The following is a 20,260-nucleotide window of genomic DNA, read 5'->3' on the forward strand; positions in this document are numbered from 1 at the left end:
CATCCTCGGGGGGGAGGTTAAGTATTTTGCAGCAGCTGGGTATTGAACTGCAAACCTTCCAATTAGTAGAACTGAACTACAGCAACCCCAACTCAACTGTTCAGCCAGGACAAGCAGTGCTTGTCTAGTCAGTTATACCAAAGCATAAGTGATGTGCTTCTACATCACTGCCATCTTGAGGCTGCAGTCAGCTATCGTCTCTCCAAGCACACTTCTCTTGGACGCTATTAGAAACTCTAGTGTCTCTATTTCCCAGGTGTCTTTAGCTTTTTGTATGCAGACAACCTGATTTTCCATTTCAGTGTTTAAAAATCACAGGTTAACATATGTGGTGAACACATTTCAGCTTTACAGGAGTAACTGAAGATGACTGAAAATAATCTTTAATGAATACATTGTTTCTTCTTTTGTGTAGGGGAGACCGGGGACAGTTGTAACGTGGGTCAGTTGTAACACTTCCAGTTTCTCCAATCAGGGCTAAGTTTCAAATGATGTGACTCATCCTGTGCATGCCCAATTCAGTTCTGCTATCACATGTGAAAAATCAGCACATTTTGTCAAACACAGACAATTTAACACGAAAAAAAGTAATTTGTATGCCAAAAAGTAAGTTTTTCTACTTTATTTCAATTTGTAATAGCATTATCTGCTTTGCAGTTAAACTCATTAAACTTAAATTGTGTTATTTGTATGTCTATGGGGATATATTCTGTGTAGGTCTTTAGTGCTAATGTTTTAGCCGTTGGCTGTAATGTTAGCTAGTTCATGGCTATAGGAGTCTGGGTCAGTTGTAACAACAACAGTCTGGGTTAGTTGTAACAATAATGCAGATGTTACAACTTACCACACTATTACTTTAACTTATATTAAACAAGTTGGGGCAACGACATCAGCAGAGAGAGGTTCACTGGTCGCTTTTGTATATGCGGTTAATGCCATTGGCAACACAATTCCTCCACTGTTTGTGTTCCCACACATACATTATGTCAGAGATGGACCAGTAGGAAGTACTGGTAGTGGAAATAAATCAGGATGGGTGCAAGAAACAGATTTCCTCATCTTTCTGAAGCACTTTGCAAACCACACCAAGGTAAGCCAGGATAAAAAGTAATGGAATTGCGATGCTGGTGCACAACTACATTTTTTCAGCTTCATTGTTATGTTCAAAATTGGTGCAAGAGTTGTAGGTTATAATGCCCACTGAGCCAATGAGGCCAAACCCAAGGAAGACCAACCAAAATTAATGAAACATTCAGTTGCAGAAAATTCCATAATTTGTCTTTTTTGGGGGGTTGGAATATGTTCAAAAGCTAGATTTCTGCATTCTGTCACACACACACACAGCTACATAAATGGCTCTAAGTGCATTCATGTGTTGAATAAACAAAGATTACATGTTAATATTTTGTTAGTACCCTTATTTCATTGTGTTACATTTCACCCCAGGATATGTTACAACTAACCCAGACTATGGGGTTAATTGTAACATTTCACTCTTCGTGTTTGAGGCCACACCATGCAATGGGTAATTGTGCTGCAGAGAAAATAGCTGCACTATTTAATAGCAGAGACATGTAAATACTTTGCATTACATTTTGAATCCACTACCTTAAAAGAGCTCCAATTTACAGACAGAAATGTCAAAAATGTTACAACTATCCCCGGTCTCCCCTACAGATGTATTACTCTACCGCTCTTTTATGTTTTTTCAACATTCTTGGCTCAGTTTTGCAGGTTAGTGTTTTGCTGTGTGTCTGAGCTGTTTTGGGAAATTAATTAAAAAACTTCAGTAACTCAAAACTCTGAAGACATTTAAGCAGACAAAGGAAGTGAAATAAAATACAAACGCGTTATTAAAGGTTTCCAAATCAACAAAGGGTCTCAGTAAATGTTCCAGACAAATGTGCTCCACTGCAACAAGAAGCCGAATTCTTTACAACACACAAGTTTTCAGTGAAATTTTTTTAGTAGCTTTATTGTGCATTTGCATTTCATGAAGCTGTGGCTGACAGTAGTCCCCAACTGAATGATCATTGTGCTGGCTGCAGATTGAGCACGATGTGTGGAAAGCTTGTGGAAGTCACGGTTCAAGCAACGTGAGCCTAACCGCTCAGCTTCACCTCCACGGGGAAGTGGTCGCTGACAGCCAACGCCTGAGAGACAGAGAAACCGTTCTTTTAGTGGCTCAGTTTGTGCTGCAGACGGCTTCAGTTTCCACAGGTTTCTTTCCAGTGCTGAAAAACTCAACGTGCCTGCATGGTAATGCCATCACTACAGTATACACTGCATTATGATTTTGTTTGCATCTCTGTGGTCGTTACTACAGCCACTGCTTTACAAAGTTGCTCGATTTTCTGTAGCTCAAAGCTGATATTAAAAAAGCAAAAGTGCTTTAAAACTGCATGATTTCTGATGGGGCGACTGCTTTGCCCTTTGTGTAGAATGCCTCTCTTCTGATTGGAGCTCAGTAAACATTTTGCTGACGAGTCTATGGTCTCAGTTGCAGTGAATACAGCATTATGTTAACTTTTTATATTAACGTTTCCATTAGTGTCAGCGGGGAATGAGGCAGGTTGTGCTTTTTAGTTCAAATGAATTCTTACAGAGATAAGGATTGAAATTCATCTGTTACCAGATCTTGTTTGAGATTCAAGTGCGTCATGTAGTTATACACCTTCGCACTATCTTTCACCACTCCTCTCATCATGTCCGCAGTGACCACAATCCTGCAAACACAGAAAGATGGTTAGAGTTTAGAGTTTGCGTGCACACATGAGAACGACCTGCCACAATCTGTCTACCTGTCGTAAGGGCAGACAGTTTGCGACACGGTAGTGTCGGCCGCATCAGTGATCAGCCAATGGAAAGTCTTGTCAGTGAAGATGCGGATCTGCTGCCAGTCAGACCCGGACACATAACTACAGCCTGCGTTGAAGTCACCCAGCAGCACGATGTCCTGCAGGGAGAGTAGTGTGAGTCGCATTTACCGAATGTGTGTTTTTCCACCAAATAAATGATTTTTACTTGTAGGCTGTAAATACATCATTGTTCCAGCGAGCGCGGACATCTGCCACCACGTCATAGAGAGCATTTAGCTCCCGAACAGCTGATTCTGGGGAAGTGTGCTGAGGGATCAGAGTAAAGTCTCTCACAGCTGCAGAAGAGAAGGGAACGAAGGAGAGTGTTGACAGTGACGGAGGCGCTTACACCGCATGAGAATGATAAAGGACTAGTGACTAACATGTCCCAGGAACTACCACGCACAAATGTTTGAATGAGGATCCACATCATTATCAGTGTGATGCAGAAACAGCTGTATAACTCGAGCCACAGCACCATACCAGTGTGTTTGGAGGAGAACATTACGACAAACGGCTCCCTGCTAAAGGCGTCTTGTCCAGTTTCCTCCGGGCCGTCATCATAGGTGTAGCTTTTTGCCACCGATACCAGCGCCTCCCTGTGGAGAAAATCACCACCTTTTCATTTGCTGCCAGTGTGTACTTCATTTCTAAACATGTCCAGTTGCTTCTCGGGACAAATTTATTATAGTTCTGCTTTTCCCCTTTTTTTAAATCACTTCTTCTGAATTCTGAGTGTGTATAAGATGTATGTTTATGCCAGAACAAAGACGGAGGATTTGCCGTTACATTACTTCAAACATGCCTCAAACACTACAAACATGCTGGAAATATACATTTTTTAATCAAGTTGTTTTGAATGGTTATTTGAGAAACTTATGGGAGGTTCTTTAACCCTCTGAGGTCTAAGTGATGATGATGATCCAACACCAATCCTGACTTTAACCCCGGGCAATGTGAACATGTCATTTTTATTTTTGTTAAATTGTTTGGCTTTAAGAAACAAAGAAATCAAACTATTCACATTCTGCCATGAAAAAGACTTTTTCCCTTTCTACAAAATACATATTTAGGGTAGAGCAAGAACTAAAAATGCTTTTTACACGGCATCACTGCAAAGAACCATGTTTTGTTGCAAATAGCCGCCCCTCCCTGAGCCTGGTTCTGTCGGAGGTTTCTTCCTGTCAAAAGGGAGTTTTTCCTTCCCACTGTCGCCAAAGTGCTGCTCATAGGGGTCATATGATTGTTGGGTTTTTCTCTGTATGTGTTATTGTAGGGTCTACCTGACAGTATAGAGCGCCTTGAGGCGACTCTTGTTGTGATTTGGCGCTGTGTAAATAAAATTGAACTGAATAAATATCATTTCACTGTGTGTAGAGTAGAGACTTATTTTTTTAAATTGCCTTTCATCGTGGTGCACCTGTAAAGGAAGAGATATCGCTCTTTATAGGTGCTCGCACCGAGAGGCTCGCTGACGATGTATTTGTACTGAGGAGAATCTCTGTGGGGAAACACAAACACACACTTTTATGTTTCCATACGTTTGCATTTCATGCTCAGTGTTACTCTGGATGTTCCATGTTCGGTGTGTGGACTCACTTGTTGACGTACTCCATGAGTTTTTGGGTTGCTGAGAGATCACTGTCTCTGACCTCTTGGATCAGAATGACGTCATAGCGTTGGACAATCTGCAAAACACACATAGAAAATGAAAATGAATCAGCTGACACATTTGTTTATATTTTAACTTGTACGAAAAAATTCATGTGTTAAGCTTTAGATTGTAAAGGCAACGCTACAGCTGTTGCACATCCAGTTATTTCATTGATCATTCCTTAAGCATAGAGGTGGGAATATTCTGGGAATATTCAGGTTTACTTCTGCAACAGGCCAAATCATCCAAAGCATTTCTCAAAATTCAGTTCAAACTATTTCAAAACACACACACAAGATAACACTTCTGGATTGGTTTTGAAAGCACTCTGACCCAAATTGCATCACAAATGGGTGGATGTAAACATTTTGTACAAACTGTCATATCTACCAAAGAGGGGAAAGTTCCAGACCTTGGTAATGATGTTCATCAGGGTGGTGTTGGAGGCTTTGGTGTCTCCGAAGGATTTGATGTTAAAGGCTCCCAGCAGCAGCGAGTTAGAGAGATGCAGCAAGGTCAGAAAAAGCCCCAAAGTGCCCACCAAATGCATCCTACACCAAACAGGTTACATGTTAAAAATGACTTAGAAATCATATGAAACACTGACGTTTACAAATGATTTGACATTTATTTTACACGTATGTATGCAAATGACTTCCCAGGTTATCAGGTTAATAATTTCCAGTTCCTGTGCATTAAAAACCGATTTGCAGGCTGAAGTAAGGCCTTTCCTTTCACTCCATATTTTTCTGTCATAAAGTCCAGTTTAACATGGAGTTTAGTCCAAAACAAAGCGGCTCATGTTCCACCATCTGCTGAGAGCTCATGACATGAGAGTGAGAGACCAAACACCTGCTCCTCTGGATGTATTTTTGGCAGTTTATCTAACATTGCTATTTAGCGCGTCGCTATTTGCAGCATGTTGCAAGGCTTGGTAAAATATTATCCTTTTAGGACAATATATTACTCTGTTGCCCTGGTTACACCGTCCTGGCGCTGTTGTGGAAGACCAAAGGTTGCCAAATATGGAAACAGAGAGCTGCATTTATACTGTGATGGTTTGCATGTGCTGTTGAAATGTGTTTGTAAACGCACAATTACTGCAGGAAAAATGCACAAAAGTTACTGTAATGCTGCTGTAGCCTGAAACATCCACTCTAAACAAGAAACTGGCTCACAGTATTGCACCGAATACAGCTCAGATGTTTTTGTAGCGAGTGAGAGGTCCATACCTGCTCCTGTATGTCTGCACGGTGGAGACGCCTGAACTCGTGAATCTTCTGAAAGCTCCTGAAAAGCTTCTGAGCAGAATGGCGAACAGTGTCTCTTTTGAGGTTTTTATCTACCTGCAGGCGCATGTGACTGCAGGGTGCTGGGGAGGAGTACAGAGAAAAGGTGTGTTGTGGATGGGGTACAGATTTCAGGCTTTCAGGTTCTCACATCCCAAGATTGCAGTGCAACAAGGATAACGTTGCAACCTCAAATTCTTTTCTGCTCGTCATACAATAAAAACACTTCAGCATTGTTTTAACTTGCTGTTGTCCTGTTTGGCATTTGTGTGAAGTTCTGTCACACTTCACAAATGAACTCAGAATGAGTGTCGCAGTGTTGGGATGACCTTAAACTTTGGCAAAATCCTTACGGAAACTGAAGAAATTCCTTCAAGCAGTTTGAAAGATGCCTTGTTCATGAGAGCAGGGACAGACAAAACATAATATCTACTCTACACAGCAAATCCAGCATGTCCAAATTAACACTGTCGGATTTGATTTCAACACTATTAAAGTGTCTATATGGGTCCACACCAGAGAGTGTTAATTTAACTCTTTTTGGAGAGTTGGTACGTTAACTCTGATTTAGTGTTAAACACCAAATCTGTCTGGAGTTGATAATTTAACACTTGGTGTTAAGAGTTTATATATTAACTCTCAAAGAGTATTTTAGTTTAACTACGTAAGAGTTATCTTCTAATTAATTCTAAAAAGCAGGAATTTTACTGTTCTGAACTTCTAGAAATTTCTTTTGGAAATAAACATTTACTAAAAAGATGCAATGGTTTTTGAAAAACATTTATTCTGAACTGTGCACCACAATTTCAAAACATTTTCTGAAAGATGTAACAGTGTACATGTTCTCACTTTCATTAGAATTTTGTTTATCAAAAGGTCTGACATGGTAAATGCAAATAACAGCATTCTCATCACTTATTTCTTCAATACAATATGCATGTCCTTCATTCATCCCTTTGTGGAACTTCAACGCACTTCTGCTCTCCCCCATATTCCATCTTCACAAGCATATCCTGTGCGGAGATTGAATAAAAATTAGTTGACACTAATTAATGGCACAAATAATCCTGTAATCAATTGCAGCACAGAAAAAAAAAAAAAAAGGAATCCTCTTTGAGCCATTACTTGTGTAAAGTATTTTCTCAAAAGACAAAGACACAGGCAACAGGTCATACTGAACTAAATGTAAAACCTCAACCTTTTTAATTTTTACCTAAACCGTGTGCACAAAACTCTGGAGGGATCTATGCTAACGTAGAATCCAGTCAGGACGTCAGCTACTGCTGTTTGCTCGTTTTTTTTCCGTTTTTATGGGAGATCGTTTTCAGGCTTCAAGTAGCACCATTATACCAACATTTCACATTCTAGACATTGTTTTAGGTGTATTTGACCAAAAGTTTGACTGAAAATTCACATGCAAGCTTTTTTTCAAGGCTGTGGTATTTGCCTGCAAACAATACCTTTCAGCTAGCTAAAACAGAATATTATGCTATCACCGAGCAACATGGCTAATGCCTTTCACACAGCTTTGTCTCAACTCCAAAGAGCCACAGAAGTAAAAGCTCATAATAATAATTGAAACAATCTTTGAAAAAATGACTTACCAAGCATGGCAAACACCTTTAACACCTCCCTGAGGCAAGCCACTGTCCCATCATGCTTCAAGACTGCCACCATCATACCTGTGCCAAAGAAACCGTCCCCAGCCTGTTTCAATGACTACCGCCCTGTGGCACTGACACCCATTATTATGAAGTGCTTTGAACGACTAGTCATGTCACACATCAAATCCACCCTACCTCCCACCCTGGACCCACACCAGTTCGCATACAGAGTGAAACGATCCACAGAGGATGCAATCTGCTCTGCCCTCCACCCAGCCCTAACTCATCTGGACAAGAAAGACTCATATGTGAGAATGCTGTTCATAGACTTGCTCAGCATTCAACACCATAATACCACAACAACTCATCTGTAAACTGGACAGACTGGGCCTCAGCACCTCCCTCTGCAACTGGCTGCTGGATTTCCTCAGCCAGAGGCCTCAAGCGGTGCGTGTAGGCAACAAGGTCTCAAACAGCATCACCCTGAGCACGGGGGCTCCACAAGGCTGTGTGCTCAGTCCTCTGCTCTTCACCCTGTTGACACATGACTGCGCACCAACCTACAGCTCCAACCACCTTGTGAAGTTTGCGGACGACACAACGCTGGTAGGGCTCATCACCAAGGGCGATGAGACCCACTACAGGAAAGAGGTTGAGCTCCTGACCACGTGGTGCAGAGACAACAACCTCCTGCTAAATGTCAGTAAGACCAAGGAGATTATTGTCAACTTCCAGAGAGGCCACACCTGTCACCCCCCATTGACCATCGACGGCGCTGCGGTGGAGAGGGTGAGCAGCACCAAGTTCCTGGGGGTGCACATCAGTGAGGACCTCTCTTGGACCACCAACACAGCATCACTGGCCAAGAAAGCACAACAGCGCCTCTACTTCCTGCGCAAACTCAAGCGGGCAAGTGCTCCACCACCCATCCTGACTACATTCTACAGAGGAACTATTGAAAGTATCCTCTCCAGCTGCATCACTGTGTGGGGCGGTAGCTGCACTGACTATAACAGAAAAGCTCTACAACGTATTGTGAGAACAGCTGAGAGGATAGTTGGTGTACCACTCCCCTCCCTGCAAGACATTTACACCACTCGCCTCACCCGCAAAGCCATCACAATTGTCAACGATGCAACCCACCCCGCGCACTGTCTGTTCAGCCTCCTGCCCTCTGGAAAGAGATACAGAAGTCTCCGCTCCCGCACTACCAGGCTCACCAACAGCTTCATCCACCAGGCTGTGAGACTGCTGAACTCTCTTCCCTCCCGGCTCCCAGCCAGCAGAATCACCAGATTGGCAGAAGTATAGTAGACAGATTGGACTCTACCCCCCCACACTCTCCAACAAGGAAACACTCTCTGAACCAAGAACTGAAAACATTCCTGACTTGCATTGCAATTGCACACACCTGCTGCTATATATATATTTTTAGTATTCTTGTAGCACTATTTATATTATTATATTACTATTTATTATCTTATTGTTAGGGCTGTTTTTGTTTTTGTTGTGCATCTGCACCTTATTGTTGTCAATGCCTACGCATTTTTTTGGGACAGTGTGAAACGTAATTTCAATTCCTTTGTATGGCAAGTACATTTGAAGAAATTGACAAATAAAAGTATTCTATTCTATTCTATTCTAAACAACTCAAATATGTAGAGCAAAATGTTCTGAAACGGCTTCACTTCAGCTTCGATTGGAGCCTATGGTGCTGGGGGCGGAGTCTGTGAATTTACTCTATTGGTGTCATAGCCCCTGTAGGAGTTCAGAGTTAAGAGGTCAAGAGTTAATGTTTCCATTGTAACACCTCCAGATTTGACAGAGAAACACTCATTTTTAACACTCGATTTTAACCACTATCATTTTACACCTCAGAGTTACATTAAAAGAATGTGACTCTACTTAGAGTAAAATTAACTCTACTTTTGCAAGGAGACTATTAACACCAAAACATTTAACACTTTTGAATTTGCTGTGTAGGTCTGCTCCAGCAGAGACACGTAACAGTCATTAGCAATAACAACAGTAATATTGCTACAGCCTTGTTAAACTATCATCTGTCCCAGTGTTATATCTTGAAATCAGACCTTCAAAAACCTTCCGATAGGCTGATACAACACAAGTATGCCACCGTCTCCACCTTATTGGTCAGAAAGTTTTTCTTCCCAGTTGTAGCTGAACAAACAGAATCCATTCACTTACAATGCATTCAAGCTCGGCAACACAATAATACACTTTAGTGAAGTTTCATAAAAGTGCTCATACTTACAGCATGTTACAGTTGTCACGTTACTGATGAGGGTTAAGCTCTATGTTTTTAACATTGTAATCAGATCTGCCAGGTCGGTGCTTAGACATATACGGTGTCCACTACACCCAGCCTCCTGACTCTTCCTTTACTGCCAGCTGTCGAGAATCTGATGCCTCAGCAAATACTGAATAAATTTCGGTGCCACCGCTGCTGTCTACATTCATGCTCCCGTCAGGGTAAACCATAGTTTCCCAAACTTTCAATGTATTTTAAACTTGAGAATCCAAGTGAAGCCAAGATGTTTGCTGACTATTAGTCTTGTTTATGAAGTAGACAAACGAAGAGGATTTTGTGTAGAAAGGATGAAGGCTCAGTGTGCGCGTGAGGAAAGCTTACAAGAGAGGAAATCTCCACTGGGACATGGAAAACTACCACATACTGACCTAAAGAGCAACGAGTACAGAGGGAGAAACAGCAGGAAGTGCAGCTTAACCACATATTTGTAGCCACTCTTCTTGCAGTTTAAACCAAAGACCAACAGAGAGTTGCACTAGGGCCAAAGTAGCAGGATTATTTTCTGTATTTGACTTTTGGTTATATGCACATGTGACCTGTTGGGGAGTGCAGATGTGCAGTATCTGCACCTTATATTTATATTTTATTTTATATTATATTTTTCTCTAACATCCATAAACATGCACACTCTGGTAAAACTAATTAAAGTTAAATACTTCTTTGTAAGATGTTTAATAAAGAATGATAAAATGGAAAAGTGCCATGTGTGTAGCTAAAAATAAGCCCCAGAGCGAACGCCAAGGCTGCAGTCTGGGAACCGGTGGGGCGGTCACCGCTGGGATGTGCTTATCAGAGTGTGGAAAGTTGTGGACTTTAAAGTGTTGAACTTTGATGGATAACCAGTCGTGTCTCAGAGCAAACGTGCAGAATAAAATCTTTGCCATAACTGTTGACATGAGAGTGATGCTCATTATCCCTTCTGGCAACATTTTGAATATCACCATCTGGTCAAGCAAGGCCATGTGACACACTGAGCTCGTGATACTGGTTTTGGGCGGCAGTGATACGGACACTACTGGACTGAAACTGGTTTGAGAGTCTGCTAAAACGACAGCATGTAAGGACACAATGACCGTGTTTTAGTAAGTGTTTACCTGTTTTACTAAATGTACTTAAGAACTACTGAGACCGTTTATAAACCTGTGTTTAAATTTCAAGAAAAGAATGATGCATTTGCATTTCTGTATTAATAGTTGGAACCGAGGAGGAAATATGAATATGAATGCAGCTGCATCGTTTTTTGCATTCATGATTTATTCAAATCAGTTTGTGTTAAATGCCCCAGACAACAAATCTGTTGTCGGTTTAATTTCAGAAAGGATGGCGCCACATCATGTGATCATTACAGCATATGTACAGATCTAAATGCATTTCATGTCCTATTATAGTTTTATTCACTTCAGATTAGCATCAAAGTTGTAGCCGCGTCTTTGCCCATTATGAGCCATAAAGTTGGACACTGTTGGAGACTGTTCTGCTGGTGATAAATGAAACGAGTCGATCGTTTAAAAGGATTTTATTTTGAAATCTAACACCCATGTAGAGCTAATAACATCGTAATAACATCGTAATAACATCGTAATAACATCGTAATAACATCGTAATAACATCGTAATAACATCGTAATAACATCGTAATAACATCTTTACAGTTTGTATAAACCCAACAGAAACCATGTTGTCCCAAAACGCTGCGTTTGTGTCCCATATGTAACACCGTGTATTATCCAACTTATTTCACATGGTTTAACTTGAACTTTAAAAACTACAATAAAGTTTTGCTGTACTACCAGTAACAAATCTTTTATATACACATTAGCTTGTTTAAAAAAAACCTGACTGAATTACCTCTAAACCGGTTCTAGGCTTTGTCGCACTGGTGCGTGTCCATGGTCAGTAAGTGTAGAGTTGACTTAAGCTCGAGTTTGTGTAAACTGAACTGCTGCACCGATCACGTATCAGCGTCTGTTGGCGTGTTTCTGGGGTCGCTGGCTGGAGGTTTTCCCAGAAAGGTCACATGCGGCACCAGCTTCTGTGTCGCCAAGCTCGACTTCAAAGCAAAAGCCCTCCCGCACTGGTCACACTTGTGTGGTTTATCTCCGCTGTGTAGGCGCTGATGAGTTCTCAAGTTGCCCATCAAACTAAATGTCTTTCCGCACTCCTCACATGTGTGTGGTTTTTCTCCGCTGTGGACCATCTCATGGGTTTGTAAGTGGCCCATCTGAGTAAAAGCCTTCCCACACTGGCTACATGCGTATGGTTTGACTCCGCTGTGTAGGCGCTGATGAGTTCTCAAGTTGCCCATCAAACTAAATGTCTTTCCACACTGGTGGCACATGTGTGGTTTGACGCCGCTGTGGCTGAGGTGATGTGTTTTTAAGTTGCCTTTCCAAGTAAAAGTCTTTCCACACTGGTCACAGCTGAAGGGCTTTTCCCCACTGTGGATGCGCTGGTGTGTTCTGAGGTGACACGGGGCATGAAACTTCTTGTTACACTGATCACACCTGTAGTGCTCAAGTAAGTTTGCACTTGAGTGAGCATCTTCAGCCAACTGAGAGCACTGAGGTGTTGGGCTCTCTTTGTCGTCTTGTTCCTACAGCAACAAAGACACAGGCAGGGAGTCAGAAGCTTAATAAGTGTTTGAATTAAATCTTGTTTTGTCGTGCCGGCCTCTCTCTGACTCTGACACTGTATTATTGCATAAAATACATTTAAACAAGTGCATCACTGATTGCATCTTGTGGACATCGGTTCTACCAGCTGATTGCCCTGCTCAGTCTTTATGCCCGACCCAACGAGGGAAAATCAAATGCAGAGGGGACAGTGCGACTTCACCCGTGCACTTGCACCTCTTGCACACAGTCCTCATTTACAAAGTGCTCTGCAAATCACCCCGTCCCCGTTACAGTGCAGCGAGCCAAAAATGAACCATTTAGTCCTTGGTGTAAGACCAGGGGTGTCGAACTCCAGGCCTCGAGGGCCGGTGTCCTGCAGGTTTTAGATCTCACCCTGGGTCAGCACACCTGAATCAATTGATTAGTTCATTACCAGGAGAACTGGAAGTCATTTAACCATTTAAATCAGCTGTGTTGGAAATAAGGAAAGGTCTAAGAGGTTGAAGCCTTCGTCTTTCCATTTACTATTTTCTTTTCTTAACATGCATTTTGTTTCTCATGTTCTGGAAAACTGTAAATAATTACTAAAGGGTGGTAGTTAACAATAATCATAATGATATAATGACAATAAATGATGATCATTCATGAAAGTTGTACTGATAGACTTTTCACGTTTCCTAAAAGCAGCTCGGCCTTGGTTTGCACGGCACTTCCAGATGTGTTTATAAACTACGAACAATTTCACGTATAAAAGTCTGTGAAATGTTCGGACTCATGATTTATAAAAACGATGTTTTTCTCACCGTGTGTGAAGAAAACATTTTCTTCTTTCCAAGATGGCCGACTACGTTCCTCCGTCAGACTGCTCGACCCACCAACACCTGCCAGGAAAGAGCTTTATTAGGCTCCGGAGCCGAAATGCACATTAAAGTCACTTTACATCCAGATGACTTAGACCGTCCTAAGATAATAAACTTTTAGCCTGGTCTAGATTAAACTGAGCTGATGGCAAGACGGAGGATCAGAGGACTTGAAGCTTTAAATAATCCCTCAAGGAGACAGGTCTAACCTTTCCTTTGAAATATCTCTGAGGTAGCATGGACAACATACACGTGCAGATGAGAAATGACACCCTGATTCAATCATTCACTCTCTGTAAACACTTTAACTGGGAAGCCAAGCTAAAGGTTAAATGATCAGCGGCTGTAGGTTTAGCTGTGCTCGTATGTCCGGACAATACAAACATATAAATAAAGAACTGCACACAAACACAATTACACTACTTGATCTGTTACAATCGAGCGACATTACTTGTCAGCATCTGGAATCATGGAACTCTTTGGTCACGGTGAAGGAACAGTGTGCAGGGCTGTTTTTAAAATGAGGTTTTTCATCAAGCATCCTGATGGGCTCTTCCCAAGAGTTAGTGGACAGATAGTTGGAGGTCATGTTCCCAACAAGCAGCAACTGGTGCCGAGGATGAAAGGAACCATGAATGTGCTCAAAGCTAGATTGGGAAACCCCGATATCAGAAACACATCCTGCATGTGCTGAACTTGCTTTCTAGCAAAGCACCCTGGTTTGCGGTGTCCCAGGTGCAGGCCAGCACTGAGGATTGTTCTCCAGTCACTGTACACACAGTTTAAGGGAGGACAGCAGTTCCTACTTTGAAGGTAAACCTTAAATGATCAGCAGCCATGAGTTTAGTTGTGCTCGTACAAGTTATTGTCTCCAGTGTCTCTCCGGGTCCCTAACACTCCCTCACAAACACACCTGAGCTGGGAACATACCTGAGGGAGAGCAGCAGATGACAGCATGCAGGAGACAACAAACTAATCTAAACATATAAAACAACTCCAACCAGCATCAGCTTGGTGGTTACCTTTGGAGGAGCCCAGCCCATGAGCTGTGCTGTGATGACTTATGGTGAACAGGTGTGCCAACAACTAAGAGCCGAGACACAGCCTCTTAAAGCTGTAGGACAAAAAACAGCACGTCCAGAGCACCTGAAGGCCAGAAGGTGGCAGCAGCAGCAGCAAACGGGTGTCAGGTATAATCTTCAGCTTCCATAGTATCTACAGATCACACACTCCTCCCTTTGCTCAGTGTTTTCACCTTCAGCACATAAATAGGCATGCACACAGCACAGATAACAAGCAACTGTGTACGACTCTTCAAAAAGCTGGTTCTCTGATGATCCGACTCTCCATGTAAACAGAGCTTTTCATGTTATGCTACATTTTGAATTCAATTAGATGCAGAGCGTTCAAACTCAGCTTTAACGTCACTTTAAAGTGAAAATCCAAGGCACAGATGTACGGGCCTGTTGCCTTGACTCCCATCTCCTCGTGGTACCTCCTATGTCTGCATCACTGGTGGGAGGGGCTAAACTAATAAGAAACAAGACTAATTTCACTTTTACGGTTTCACGTCCTGAAATCAAACCAACTTAAGAACACTTTCTGTGCACATAAGTACAGTATATCATCTGTGAGTGGAAATACTGATGTCTGTGGGGGTTTTTTGCAAAGCCTGTAGGGCGTGCATGAGCTGTGACCGGCGAGCATTACCGTGCTGCTTCCTGCAGCCATCACACGGTGACTGTGTGTCACAGGTGGGTCATAATTTCCTTTTAACAGAAGCAACGTTCAAATAGATAACATGACAACTGAATGTTTTGGTAATTTGAAACTATTCAAAAATAGATAAACAAATAAGGAGGAAATTTAAAAATTGTAATCCTTAAAATATTTATACAAGAGCAGTGTTTTGAAATTGCTCAGCAAACAGATGAGACGCGCTTCTAGGGTGAAAAACATGGTCCAGCTCCTGTCAATGTTCCTCCTACTGATCAATATTATTGATCAAATAATACTGCAGGGCTTTCAAAGCAGCATGTTAACTGATGAACAACGCTGGCTGCTTTTATTCAGAGCAGTGATTCACGTCACTGTCGGTCAAATCTTTATGTGAACAACTAAAGCTGTCAGATGAATGTGGTGCATAAAACGTGACATTATTTCCTTCTGACGTCGGATGCAGTCTAAGTAGAGAGCATTAGTGTGATAAAGTACAAGCATGTAAACACTGTGCAGCACTGGACTACTTTCCACCGCTACACTGATGGTAGATGAGTTTGACTGCCGGCACTTCCACTTCATCAAATCTGTATAATTAATATGTGTTCCTCAAACATGAGGAGCTACAAGTCAGAGAGCTTTACTGTTTCACTGACCATCAGCACAAACTGAAGTTATAAACAGGATTTTATTTTTAACCTATGGAAAAACACTGGAAGATCATTACATGTGACTTGTAGCTACATTGCACCGCCTAAACACGAAAGAAGCCAAGTCGTTCCAAAATGTTGCATCGTGTCATAATACATGATGTTCAGATGTACTATTGGACCGTGTGTTAACAACTCAACCAGACTTTAAACACTGCTAAAAATACAGTTTTACTGCAGTACTATATGTACAGATGTGTTGATTCCATGCAACAACAACAAAAGAAAAAAAAAAAAATACAGTGAATACAAAAAATATACAATTTAAGATTCAAAAAGTTACCGTAGTATCAGATTTCTTTCAACTATAAATACTAAACTGCTGGGGGGGGGGGGGGGCACTTTTTCCTATAAGCAGCTAATCAATTACTTAAGAGAAGCAGTCAGTTTAATAAGCAGTTAAAAGCAGTTTTAGCTTTCACTTGGTGATCTGATTACTTTCTGGATGTTTTACTACTGGTCAGGTTCAATTGATGGGAGATCTGAATGCGCACCTCAATCAGTGGGACATTAAAACTGTTCAAAGTTTGAAACGCAAGTGACCAAATGTTCACTGTGACACTTCAGAAATTACAGATACTGCAGATCACAGAAAAGAAAGAAAAGGAGACATTTGAGTTCTGGGAACCCCCAACTCCCGGTTTTTCCCGTCTGTGGGTGACTCCATGGACTTTTAATGAGCCTCTGAGGAGAAACATCTTCCAAGTTCTTCTCAGTACTTCAGTTGGGGCCCGCTGTGAAGAAGCCGGTAAAGAACAGTGGCTACTACAGCGCTGCATGCATCTGCTTCAGTCTGCAACTAAAACAAAGACAAAGTACGTTAGGGTTGTCTGTCATTTTATGCTGAGAATACTGTGGCTTCACTGATGACAGAGTCTAAGACAAGAGGTTAAATTCCTGGTACTCTCCCACTTTACTTAAGTTCTAGGATGAGAGGTGAAACATCTTCACAAACCAAAGAAGTCAAATTGCCTTCATTTCAAAACCAACCGTGACCGGTTGACTGAGAACCTACGCAGACATTACAACACAGAGCACGTCGCTCTCGCACTGCAGGCCTACTTGTTGTTTGTAGAGTATTTAAAAGTAGAATGGGAGGCAGCAATCAGCTCCCAGTTTGGATTTGGCAGACAGACACCCTCTCTAATTTTAAGATCACACTTAAAACTTGTACTTTTTCTACCTTAGACTTATAGTTAAGGGCTAACCTGATCCAGCCCCAACGTAATAATGTGAAGCTCCAAGAAAAAGAACAAAAACAGGGCCCCAGCTGAAGAGCTAACTAGTGATAGTAAAAACAACACCTTCGCTCAGAGCCACTGGCAGCACACGGAGTTTAAAGTAGGTTCATGAGACAATCCAGTGTCATGGCAGCTTTGGAAAATGTGAATGAGGTCATAAACTGTGTTTAACAGATCTCCTCTATGATACGTATTACAGAAGCACGATGCAAGAGCAAAGAGTGGGACTTTACTGAAGGAGGGGAACAAAGAAAATCATCTCAGCAAGCCACACAATTTGAGGGGAGCTGTCCAACAGCCAAAATTAGTCTGGCAGAAAAGACAGTTTTGAAGAGTATGCAGTGGCTGCGTAACCTTTATCCTGTGTGGAGCTCTTTGCAGCGGTTTAATCACACTTTTCAGATTTGAACGGTCTCTAAACTGGTTTTATGCTTTCCCCACACTGGTCACAGGACCATCTTAATTTGTGTGTGTTCTTCTAGCGTTGCTGGCTGGCTAAGAGTCTGTCCACAAAAGGTCACAGCAAAATGTCTTACTCCCAGAGTGGGACAGCTGATGTTTCCTCAAGCTTGGCAGCCAGGTAAAAGCCAGCCCGCACTCGTCACATACGTGTGGTTTAATTCCACTGTGGAGGAGTCGATGCCTTTCCAAGATGCTCATCTGATTGAAAGTCTTCCCACACTGCTCACACGTGTACGGTCTGAGCCCACTGTGGATGACTCGATGCCTTTTTAAGCTGCTGCTCCGACAAAAAGAAGTCCCGCACTCGTCACAGCGATACAGTTTTACATCTGCGTGGATCCGTTTGTGTACTGTGAGGCGACTCTTGGTAGCAAAAGTCCTTTCACACTGATCACAAGTGTGGGATTCATCTCCGCTGGTCGTTGGGCGAGCATCCTCGGCCTCCTGAGAGCATTCCCCGCCCAGGTCTGCTTGTCCCTATAGCGACAAAGACACAGCTGTCATGGAGCAAGCTTAATGAGTTAAACCATGTGCAGACGTGTTAGTGCCTCCATAGGATTTAAGTTCTACTGAAAATGTTTTATTATTGTTGCGTGCTGTGCAAAGAGCGAGCCAAGTATGCTGTTTGTCTGTTACTTAATCACGTCTTTGTGTTGCTGTCTCACCATTTGTAAATAAGCCATTTTTTGCCTTCTTCAGTGGCTGAGCTGGACTAAGATGGCTGACAGCGTTCCTCTGCTCTTCCGTCGCACTCTTTTCACCTCCCAACACCTGTGGAAAAACTGATTTTAATTGGGCCAGTTTCACAGACAAGGCTTGAGCCTAGTCCCAGAATAAAACGCACATTACCAACATTTTACAAAGATTTAGCCTGTTCTGGATTAAATCAAGATGACTGCAAGATGTAGGATTAAAAACCAGTAAGGACAGCGCCACTGAGCAGGGAAGTCACTCGGATCAGTGAGGAAATGCCATGTCCTGATGAAGAGGATCAGCTTTCTGGGACTCCCTTACCTTGATGATTGCGCGTGCCAGGAGGCAGCTTTAACATTTCTTTTCCCACATTCGTTGTCAGTGTGGACAACATACGATATCTAAATGAGCTGCACAGAAACCGAAAGAGTCCCGCCGCACAAATACTGGATTTGTTAACTGAACTAATCTTTTGAATCGTTTTGATTAAAAGCTTCTCAGCATCTGGAATTCTACGATTCTGTGATCTTCAGAAGAGCTGGACGTCATGTCCCTGACAAGCATCAAGATGCTGATGCTGAGGATGTAGGAGGCAAAGAACTGGTTTTAATTTGACTTCCTGGTTGTGTGCAATCACTAAATTAAAAAGGCAGACACTTGCGTGTTGGCAAGGTCCAGCTCAACTTCAGGATTTTGCACACGAGCGAGAAAAACAGCAGATGAGTCACAGCAACTCCATATATTCAGACAAACAACATGTTTGCAACGTAGTGATGGTGACTCTCTGCAGTTACAAAACATAGCTCACAGTCTGCTTTATTAATTCTGTCATTGCAGCTGCTGCTGTACTGGATACAGCTGAACTGTGTGGTTCCCATCACACTGACCTGTCTTTCTCATTTCTTACTCAGGAAATCCACAGATCCCCGAGTGTGAACTTCAACTGCTGTTACAGATGTCTTATCTTCTTTACGACATCCCTCTGACTTCTTCTCTTATTATTTAGAAAGCATTCATTAACTTCAGGATCTGGCATTAACCATGATGGCTAACAAGGAGACTACCATGCAGTCATAGTAAAGCTGTGAGTTGATTCTGTGGTCTTTTCTTCAAAGACACCTGAGCTACAAATATTCAAGAGGTAAACTAATCTAAACATGCAAAAGAACTCCAGCAAACGTAAACTGGGTGTTTACCTTAGAAGGATCTCAGGCCCACCAACTCAGAGAAGCTCTGCTGTGAAGCAGCTTCGAATCCCAGAGAGATCTTTGCTGCTCCGTGGATGAACTGCTGTGCTCACTGATGATTATGGAGAACAGGTGTGCCAACAGGTTAGCACCGTGAAGGAGCCTCTTAAAGGAGCTACGTTAAAAACCTGGAGAAAACAGTCAGAACATGCAAGTACACAGAACTGAAATAGTAAACTAAAAACTAGGTCCCCTTGAGGCTAATATGTGGAAACAGGAAATAGTTGTCAGCACTGAAGCTCCAGCTATAAATGATGTAAATCACTGGAGAAATACCAGCTTTCTGGGTTTTAATGTCAAAAGGTCATTAATGGCTCTATAAACCTGGATTGACCTGACTGGTCTAGGCTCTAAGGATCTAGGCTCCCTCCTTCTTTACCAGACATTCAAATTACTTTGTAATCTCGTGAGTAGCATCTCCATGATGAGCAGACAGGCAATTAAAAGTCTTGATATTGCTAATCTAAGACTGCCATACAAACATTAACATAATAACCATTCCTCCCAGTAACCATTCCTCCCAGGTGCTCAGGGACCTTGTGGGTTAGAGTTCTGGTTTCAGCCAGATCATATACTGGAAACTCCAAAGTGCTGTGACATGAAATCCTTATTTGAGCAAATGTTTTCCGTGAGGGTTATAAACATGCAGAATTCCTCACCAGTAGAACTCAAACTGGACCCAGACGGTTTCACTTTGAATGAATTATTATTGCTGCATCTGTGTCTATACATTGATGTGTTTGACTTTTGTGTTTTTAATGTGCATTTTACAGATAATGTATGTTATTGACATGTCTTTGTTTAAAAGCCCAACTCGGAGAGAACAGTGCAAACGACCTTTGAATCTAAATGCTGCTGTGCTTGAAATGGTTGCAGTAACATTCTCATCACTATAATAAAAGTAAAACATACATAGAAATAAAAGGAGACATACAACTGCAGTGCCAAATACTTGTGTCTTTCTGACTAATTATTTAATC

At 42.0% G+C, this 20,260-nt stretch overlaps 3 protein-coding genes across 6 annotated transcripts; all 3 read right to left on the bottom strand.

Annotated features, from left to right (window-relative positions):
- Positions 1-1,959: 1,959 nt before the first annotated feature.
- Positions 1,960-6,170, bottom strand: LOC120736900 (deoxyribonuclease-1). Its single transcript, XM_040037268.1, has 10 exons — positions 6,155-6,170; positions 5,745-5,884; positions 4,925-5,063; positions 4,458-4,546; positions 4,279-4,359; positions 3,342-3,457; positions 3,042-3,154; positions 2,802-2,956; positions 2,633-2,726; positions 1,960-2,153 (listed from the first exon to the last, which is right to left on the bottom strand). Exons 3-10 carry the CDS (start codon positions 5,060-5,062, stop codon positions 2,103-2,105), a joined length of 837 nt encoding a protein of 278 aa, XP_039893202.1. The 5' UTR covers position 5,063; positions 5,745-5,884; positions 6,155-6,170; the 3' UTR covers positions 1,960-2,102.
- Positions 6,171-11,559: 5,389 nt separating this feature from the next.
- Positions 11,560-14,363, bottom strand: LOC120736903 (zinc finger protein 492-like). Of its 3 annotated transcripts, none has more exons than XM_040037274.1 (3): positions 14,231-14,363; positions 13,152-13,229; positions 11,560-12,326 (listed from the first exon to the last, which is right to left on the bottom strand). In XM_040037274.1, the coding sequence occupies exons 2-3, from the start codon at positions 13,167-13,169 to the stop codon at positions 11,685-11,687; spliced, it is 660 nt and encodes a 219-aa protein (XP_039893208.1). In that variant the 5' UTR covers positions 13,170-13,229; positions 14,231-14,363; the 3' UTR covers positions 11,560-11,684. The 3 variants fall into 3 exon arrangements, with proteins under 3 accessions (XP_039893208.1, XP_039893207.1, XP_039893210.1); XM_040037273.1 differs by having other exon boundaries at positions 14,139-14,245; XM_040037276.1 differs by lacking the exon at positions 14,231-14,363 and adding an exon at positions 13,660-13,989.
- A 1,261-nt stretch (positions 14,364-15,624) lies between these two features.
- On the bottom strand, positions 15,625-19,365 carry LOC120736904 (putative zinc finger protein 876). 2 transcript variants are annotated; one of them, XM_040037278.1, is made up of 5 exons: positions 19,230-19,365; positions 18,921-19,027; positions 18,006-18,111; positions 17,415-17,817; positions 15,625-16,436 (listed from the first exon to the last, which is right to left on the bottom strand). In XM_040037278.1, exons 3-5 carry the CDS (start codon positions 18,021-18,023, stop codon positions 16,426-16,428), a joined length of 432 nt encoding a protein of 143 aa, XP_039893212.1. In that variant the 5' UTR covers positions 18,024-18,111; positions 18,921-19,027; positions 19,230-19,365; the 3' UTR covers positions 15,625-16,425. The 2 variants fall into 2 exon arrangements, with proteins under 2 accessions (XP_039893212.1, XP_039893211.1); XM_040037277.1 differs by lacking the exon at positions 18,921-19,027 and having other exon boundaries at positions 19,230-19,364.
- Between the last annotated feature and the right edge of the window lie 895 nt (positions 19,366-20,260).

Source organism: Simochromis diagramma, unplaced genomic scaffold (genome assembly GCF_900408965.1).
Source record: "Simochromis diagramma unplaced genomic scaffold, fSimDia1.1 OVJJ01000516.1, whole genome shotgun sequence".
Taxonomy (NCBI): Eukaryota; Metazoa; Chordata; class Actinopteri; order Cichliformes; family Cichlidae; genus Simochromis; species Simochromis diagramma.

What these genes read in the sequence shown, in the direction of transcription:
- LOC120736900 (XM_040037268.1), bottom strand. Translation starts at nt 5,062, where the DNA reads ATGCATTTGGTGGGCACTTTGGGGCTTTTTCTGACCTTGCTGCATCTC. An exon ending in GTTCTCCTCCAAACACACTG is followed by an intron (nt 3,155 to 3,341) that starts GTATGGTGCTGT and finishes TCTCTTCTGCAG; the next exon opens with CTGTGAGAGACTTTACTCTG. An exon ending in ACTGTCTGCCCTTACGACAG is followed by an intron (nt 2,727 to 2,801) that starts GTAGACAGATTG and finishes CTGTGTTTGCAG; the next exon opens with GATTGTGGTCACTGCGGACA.